At 42.1% G+C, this 8,254-nt stretch overlaps 1 protein-coding gene across 1 annotated transcript; it reads right to left on the reverse strand.

Annotated features, from left to right (window-relative positions):
* Positions 1–4,103: 4,103 nt before the first annotated feature.
* Positions 4,104–7,802, reverse strand: LOC144167119 (uncharacterized). The gene is made up of 4 exons (XM_077696494.1): positions 7,702–7,802; positions 6,174–6,373; positions 5,123–5,200; positions 4,104–4,471 (listed from the first exon to the last, which is right to left on the reverse strand). The coding sequence occupies exons 1-4, from the start codon at positions 7,800–7,802 to the stop codon at positions 4,104–4,106; spliced, it is 747 nt and encodes a 248-aa protein (XP_077552620.1).
* Between the last annotated feature and the right edge of the window lie 452 nt (positions 7,803–8,254).

Consider the following 8,254-nt stretch of genomic DNA (forward strand, 5'->3'; position numbering starts at 1 on the left):
CTTCAGTGTTACCACCGAGAGATGGCATCACGCGGCCAAGCTAAAAATCATCCTAAAAATAGGCACAGATGTCGTGCCAGAAAACAGTCGCGTAAGAAGGCCCGGCGCTGCTCACGGCGACAAGCAGTAGTGCCCAACTCACAACCACCAAAAGCAGAAAATATTCAATCAATTGCGCGCAAACAAAACCCCCAACCGAGGGCAGGGCAAGAAAAAGAGGAAGAGAAATGTCAAGACTCATGCAACAACTTATGATCACCATATTATTGCAGCACCTACCGTGCCACAAATTTACCCGAACCAAAGGAAGCGCCAAGAACACCATCATCGAGATGCTTTCTAATAGCGGAGTTCTGTTACTGGCCATAAGTTCACCGTTGCAGAAAAAATACCAATAAAATTCGAAGCACTCATGGGCGCGCTCCTCGCGGTGACCGCCGAGTCCACGGATCTTGCATCGGCTTTAGAAAAAAAACATCAGAGCTGTCGTCAACCGCTATCGAACATGTAAAAAGAACTCCAGTGTTAATGCTGTAGTTTTCATGTATCAAATGTTGAAAAGGCACCCTGCTTGGCAGACGTCACCGCGACCGCCACATTCTCTGGAAGCCATTTTGGATAATTGGAGACATTCCTACGAGGGTGCTACTCGTTTCCGAGACGACTTGCAGGTCCCGCCGCTGCTGCCTCAAGCCTTTGAAGAAAAGCTGGAGGAAGGATACAATGCTAAGGATAACTTTCCACCCACCTGTCGGCACGAAGAATACGACGACCTTCTCTATGTATATGACAGCGTTTACTAGCATCGCAAAATATGCAAATAAGCATTGATATTCAAACTTAACCGTTTCCGAGAATGGTCACCTAAAACAGCGTCCCTATTCAAGAATTGTGGGTGAGTGCAAGATTCTTTAATTTTTTTGATCGGAGTGTCAGATACTAAGCCTAGTTCGAAGACCCTCGCGGATTGTTCGATGCGACTTGGAATGTGATCAACGACCTCGTAGAAATCGACAACAAATATTGTAAAAATACGAAAAGAAATCAGAGCATGTTCAGTCCACAATGCAAGTGTTTGTTTTATACTGCCGCAAACTATGTACGGTTTTTTGTATTTATTGTTTATTTTTAATGCCCGGCCGCGCCCAGCTTTGTTATCTGTGTCCCAAGCGGAGCGCGTGTTTCATTCTTTATTTTTATGCCGCACGGGCTATCTTATGCAGATAAGAAGACTGTTTCGCCCTAAGGTCACTAGCGTAGAATAATATTCCTTGATCTACAATGTTCTGGGTGTGAACCGACGCCTCGAGAACCACGCGCACCGAAAGATAAAAAGCCTGCAGAGCAGACGCCGCGGTATTACCAGGGGAGTGAAACTTCCTATACCTTGCGTGGGACGCGATATTCGATCGAAGCACCGGAAAAACCCCTGGTGTTTGGAGGCGGCACTAAAAACATGGCGGCGCGCTGCAGAAACGTACTGCGAAACGCCATCTTTATGAGGACTGAGAAGCCGAGCAGGGGGGGGCGGTTCAGCGCCAAATTCAATTGGGATACATATGCAAGGTAAACTGAGCAAGTGGAAGATATTCAATGTGCGAGCGCGCGACCTTCTTCCGGTTGCACAACCCGCCACATGATCAAAAGGGAAATTGTTGCGTTGTGATAAATAAACTTTTGCAACCCCCTATTTTTGCACCCCTTATTGTAAGCCCGACTTTCTTTTTCTTTACTTATACACACACACTAGAGAAGAACAAAGACCATATTTTTTGTAAATGTTTTATTGCAGAAACGTACTATCGTACAGTAAAAACACAACATCAATATTTTACTATTTCAGTCGCATGCAAAAGGGTACGCCACATGCCGGCATGCTAATAACTAGGTATCAATCCAGTTCATATACATTATTTACGGAGGCTTTTTACAAAAGAAAAACACCAAAACCTATACACAAGTTCACAGCACTTACTCCGATATAAAATCATCCCGTGAGTGGGACAAGACATTGAGATATACCCGCACACTTAAGACGTAAAGGAGCTCTAGGAAGTGGATAGAAGAATCCTAAGGTACCTGAGTTGTAGATTGACACATTTTCTATTCCGCAGAAATTTTTTTATATAAAACTTAAGCATAAATATACAATATATTGAAGCCGCTACAAGGTGACATGGGAAAATACCACGAAGGGTTTATGCATTCTTCAGCGGGACATATCTGCATTGTTGAAGGATAAAACTAAATAAAAGCCAATAATTTGTGCACACATACATCCCCCCTCCCGAGGCAAAAAATAGTGACACATTATACAAACGAAATACTAACAACTACAAAAATTTCCGCATCTTCCGTGCCGCAGCAGATTTTCTGCTGCGTTGTTTTGCCAGGGAAATATTAACAAAACGAATGTGCCACAACAGGCGAATCCTGGCAACAATGTGCACGAAGGCTTCCTTGCACTCTACCGTGCAGAATTCTTGCCTTTTCACATAACCGTGCAAAATGCTTGCCAAAACTCCATGGACGTTAGGCAGGTGCGCCACAACACCAATATGCTCCAAAAAGCAAGCTTCCATGACCTTAAGGTCTTCAAAGCAATCGTCAGAAGGCACTGTAATACTTCCAAATAAATCTGGGGAGTTCTTATTTGCCTTCAACATTGCAAAATATTGGTGTGAGGCACTAAGCCGGCGATCGACATTCTTCAGAAGGGCGCTGCACACACAGTGCGGAGGCCTCTTCAACAAAAATTGTCGCACAATATATCCCCCAACATAGTAGAGAACGTTATCTTCCACTATATTATGGCTAGCTGGCTGCTCCTCATTGGGAAGGATATCAACTGTTGATGCTGCATCAAAAGTAGTAGCAAGTGAAGGAGGTCGCTCTGAAATTTGTGCCAGCACAGTGCAGTGATCCTGCTCACAGTTTCCTTCGGAAAAAAGCGCAACCAGTTTACCAACAGAAATGTGTTTCAGACCTGATGTGAACTGACGCACATTTGGATTGTAATTGTAGCCATGCTTTAACCTAAGCAACCCGAAAAGATTCTCCAGGGGATCCTGCTGTAACCAGCGAGTCAACAGAACACGAAAATCAAAATCTTGAAAGAGGTCGTTCCAGAGGAGAAGGACAGCCTTTATGGTGACCTTCCATGCTTCAACTGTGTGTGGTTGCCGAGACCCTTCAAATTTCCAGCTTTCAACCCATTACAGGCACTCCCGTAAAAAGCCTAGGTGTTCGGACCCTTCCTAAATTGCATAACGCAACTTGTCACCGTTTTTTTTTCACAGAAGACCTGTTGAGACAGTCGAACAACTTATCGATCTTCTCGAGAAAATCAGCTGTCGGTTCTGCGAGTGCCGGTAACTCGCCAAGAGCAATGAACTCGTCAATGGCCACTGAGACCGATTCGCTCATCACCTGGCTGGCATATTTAACTTTCATGTTATTGAAAGGCTTCCGGTAAATGTGGTTGTCGGTTAGTTTCTTTGCCAATTTTAGTTTGAGAGGATGCGAGCTTTCGTATAGTTGCGTAATAAAAGCCCAATCAACAATTTTTTGCCCGACATGGAGCTTGGGAGGTGCGCGAAGATTATTCCTTGTGCATTTGAGTAAGTGTGGCGTGTCATATAAAAAATAAATCTTACGGCCTTCAAGCACAAAAAATGGCTCTTCAGACGTCACACCTAGCTTATTTGCCACGGTGATATTGCTCCCACCCTGGTCACAGATGAGCGCCTTCACAACCAACTGGATTCCTTGCAGCTGCTTAATTACGGTATGATTAAATCATGTAGAGTATTTGCGGACGCCTTGGTCCTTCATACTGTGTAAGCAACAGGTTGAATCCACGTTTTTGAAATGCCTGCATCAAGTATCAGGAGCGCTGAATTTGCCACTGCCGGTGTTCTTTGCGTACCACTATCGGAAAATCCCTTCACAATGTCATGCCTTGCATCGTACTGAAGATTTTCCTTCAAAGACATTTCGTCAAATATTAATGTACACGCACGATCCGTTAAAGGCCAATCCCGAGTAGCTTCTTCGAGGGCTTCAATAACGGTTCGAATAACTCTGAGAGTCATGGGACTATTTCACAACCACTGTTTTAGCGACCTCACAGTTGGCATGTCAAGCAGTGTAGACAAATGTCTGTACGCTTTGGGACCATAAAAGTACAAGTTTAAAGCGAACTGGCGGTGCTCGGTCGACCACCTCCTTCCTCTGTGTTTCACACCATTACTCTTCACTTGCGCCTCAAGCAATCTAAAGAATTTCTTGCTGACGTAGGGCTTGATAGCATTCAACGCGTCTGACTTGGAAGTCTTTGTAACTTTTTTCTTGCCAGTTCTTGACATTGCCTTCCGAAGCCTTGCGTTTATCTTCCGCAGGTTGTCGATTTTTCTGTCTGTCCGGGGCGAGCACCTAGAAGTCTTGTGTTGCCGATCCGCCGGCATAGAACCTGAAACAATTGTAAATAAAAGCTCAATATCCTACTGTATCTTTCCGAAATGCCACGATGATTTTTAAACGCACTAAAACTTTGCGCCGCCTCTACAATTAAAGCATTTTAATTATCTGTGATAGAAGTAATCACTTGCTTATATTTAGTTCTAGATGCTTCCCCTATTCAAACTTGAGGCATTGGGAGCAGGCCTCCCATCAGCACATTGCTGGGTATTAAGCATATTATTGGCCTATATAAACACCTTATACATTTGTATAGAGAAATCTTCATAATGAAAAACAAGAAGTGCCGGCTAACTATCACTAATCATTAGCATGTTACTTCTTAACAACATTATTGATTATGCGTTGAAAATTGTATGTTTAAGAAAAAATAACGAATTGGTAGACTTTTCTTTAAGAGAAAATAATAGCGTTTAGTAGACAAACACGCAAGAAAGGGTTCAGTCAAGCGCTCGACTTCTCTAGCCTTTAAGTAGTTCATCGCTCTTGTTCTCGTCTTCTAGCAATGTACGAGCTTCCCGATCTCCCATAATAGTGCATGTTAAGATCTGTCAAATGATTCGTGACATTAAAACGCTAACTTTACGACAAAATGTATGTGAAATGGTTTTAAAGAGCTTAAAAAGTAAAATATTTTGCGTACATGAGGGCGTAGTCTGTTGAGCTTGTTTATCCGCGCTGTCAGCGGACATCCTGCTCTTTTTTGCGGGCCGAGGAGAGCCTGTGAAAAGAGTATAAAATATCACAGACTTTAGAGTGACGTTCTTAAAATTGGTATTAGGCGCAACATCCAGCAATTACAAATAATCTCTGTTACAACACTTCGAGCATTCATGCAAAAAACTATCACGCCGCTTAAAGGTGGCTCATGGCATATAAAAAGGCATAAGGGTTGTATGCTTAAAGGTGGCTCGTGGCATTTAAAAAGTCATAAGGGTTGTATAAAGAAAAAATGACCGTTTACATATTGTCAGTATTTAGTGTTGTACTAGGTTAAGGTCAGCTGATTCATACTTCTTGTTCGCTCAGGGACCGTGGTAGGCTTAAAATTAACTATGGAGGTGCTAAATGAGACTCCATTACTAAACACGCATTGGCAAATTAAGTGATGATTTTTAAAGAGCTCATAAAGTAAAACAATTTTTTACACGTGGGCTCATCTTGAACTTGGCCGTCTTCGCTGTGAGCAGGCATCGTAGTGGTATTCGCGGGCCTTAAGAATCCTGTGAAAAGAGTAAAATTGCACAGATTTTAGTGTGACATACATAAAGCTGCTATTATGCGTCACATTAAATACTTATAATTAGCTTCATATCTAACATTTACAGCATTCATGCAAAAAACTATTACACCACTTAAATGGGGCTCAGGGAATTTAAAAAGGCATAAACCTTGTATAAGGGTAAAATCACTGTTCACATATTTTCAGTGTTTAGGTATGTACTAGTTAAAGTTTAAGGCTAATTTTTTTTACCTGGCTAGTTATATTTAGCAGCAAAATTATGCCGGCGAATTTATGGTTGCTCTGTGCACCATGCATTTGTATTGTTGGTGTAATCTGCGGGGGAATCTCCAAAATACTGCGCCATGGTAACTTTGGCAGGGCGACATTGTGTATTAAGCACATTTCTTTAAACAGATGTTGCAGGTAATAAAGTTTTCGCTGTTGTATGTTAAATTTACAGTAATCTCACCTGGGCTCTCGATGTGTGTCTGCCCATCGCCAAAGATGGAAACTGTTGGCACAGCACATCTTAGAAGCCTTGTCTGTCCAGGGTCCGCGTAGTCTCTGCTGGTGAAATGGGCAGAGCAGAGCCGGTAGCTGCTGTAGATCTGACGAGGCGGCAAATGAGCCAGGTCTTGCCTTCTCGCATACTGGAGCCAAACGCGAGATCTGGAACACCAACGTTTGCATGGCAGTATTTCGGTTATAATAGATTCTAGCTTCTTTCTATTTTCAGGGGCACATGAAATAGTTTTGAGTGAAAACTGTTTTCGAAATTAACGTTATTTGATATATTTCAAATCTTCATTTCTCAATTTGATTTTTCCTAGAAGAACAACTTCTGACAACATCAATCATGCAGCATGAACATCGATCGTTTAAATTAAAACGTGGTTTTAATATTCAGAAACGCGAATACATAATTCTATGTGTGTGATCATAATGTTCTGTGGCAACGACCCAGCTTTCCGTCTAACCCAATATATATTTCTTGAGGCAAGAGCAGTCATCTCACATTAGGATTTTTAAACTATTATTCATGCATATATACTCTCCCGCACTGCGTAATCATCAAGTATTTCTCGCGCCTTGCAGTAAACCTGTAATTAATTATTGGGATATGTTATGCCTTCATTTTGCAATTATTTATCGGCCTATAGTAGTAACTGCATCCTTGCGAGTTTATTGTAATTTTACTTAAAGCTGAAAACCAAAGCATAAAATTGAAACATGGAATTCCGATACTTATAAATTATAAGTATTAGAATTATTATAATTATGATTATTATTACAAACATATGAAGTAATTGCTTAGTTTGAGTATTAATTGCTACCAATCACTCCTGCTATTAGCCGTGGATTCATGTGAAGTCAAAACGCTAAACACACAATTTAGATGCATTAATTTAAATAGCCCCCATGTAAACTCACATGTGTAAGTAAGTTATGTAGTCATGAATTAATTAACATAGTGCTAACCACACCTGCGATGCACCCTCCCTTTGAGTCATGGACCTCGAGATGCCTTCCTCTAGGTTTAGACATTAATAGGCTGATGCTGCTGATGCTAATAATTATACTAATAACGACAACAACAAGAATAACGCATGCTACGAAAATAAACTCAACGCAGGCAATGGAACGTCAATAAAAAGAGTCCGGATAAGGCCACGCTGTTATATTAGTTATTTATAAGGTGCTACAAATATAATTTTCTGCATACCGTGAATTCACTTGAGCCAAAATGCAAAACACACAATGGAAATGCAGTAAATTAGAAACCAACAACGTGTGTACCTAATGTAGTAATTGGAATAATTACCAGATGATCTTCCGCTCATGTCATGTATAACTCAAGACGCAAAACAGGACACCGGAAAGTAATTAATAACTAGCCTGCGTGTATGCTCAATTAAATTACGTAGCTACTGCACCAACCGCACCCTGCTATGCCACGCAAGCGTGGAAAATCAAAACGAGCAGCATGCACATCGTACCTTTCGTCTGCCGGGATCCGGAAGAATTTTATGCCGGTGTGGCGCGCCGAATTTCGGCACCACTCAGCACAGCAGGATTTGTGATGACGGCGCGTATCCATGCATGCGTCTATTTTGCTGAAGGAAACTTGACGATGGTACCAGCGGCCTTTCGAACACCTGAGACGGTATCATACATGTGCTCGCGACAAGAAACGCCCCTTTTCAGCGGTGCGAATTAGGAAGGCACGGTTCCCGTTATCCACTCCAGGTGGCGCTCGTATTTTCGCAATCTCGAACTGCAACTTCAAAGTTCACTTGCATATTTATTTACAGGTTACCTATTAATAACGGAGTTTTTACTCCGTTATGAATAGGTAACCTGTAAATAAATATAAAATGCAACAAAAAGTTCATTTATGCTCGTATGTATTACAGCCCCCAAACGTAAGGATCGCTGCAGTCACGGGACAGGAAAACGGCGGAGTTCCATCCCCCCTGTTATTACTATCGCCGCGACAGAGCCACTCGCGCGCTTGGCCAAAGATAGCCCCCCTTTTCGCTGAGAAAACGC

The sequence above is a fragment of the Haemaphysalis longicornis genome, unplaced genomic scaffold, assembly GCF_048455015.1.
Source record: "Haemaphysalis longicornis isolate Haplotype H1 unplaced genomic scaffold, Haemaphysalis longicornis Haplotype H1 scaffold_2, whole genome shotgun sequence".
NCBI classification, from domain to species: Eukaryota; Metazoa; Arthropoda; class Arachnida; order Ixodida; family Ixodidae; genus Haemaphysalis; species Haemaphysalis longicornis.

Bases quoted from the DNA above. Each gene is read 5' to 3' on its own strand.
- LOC144167119 (XM_077696494.1), bottom strand. From the start codon at position 7,802: ATGGATACGCGCCGTCATCACAAATCCTGCTGTGCTGAGTGGTGCCGA. The intron at 5,201-6,173 runs GTGAGATTACTG...CTCTTTTCACAG, and splicing joins GACACACATCGAGAGCCCAG to GCTCTCCTCGGCCCGCAAAA. The intron at 4,472-5,122 runs GTACGCAAAATA...CAATTGTTTCAG, and splicing joins TCAACAGACTACGCCCTCAT to GTTCTATGCCGGCGGATCGG.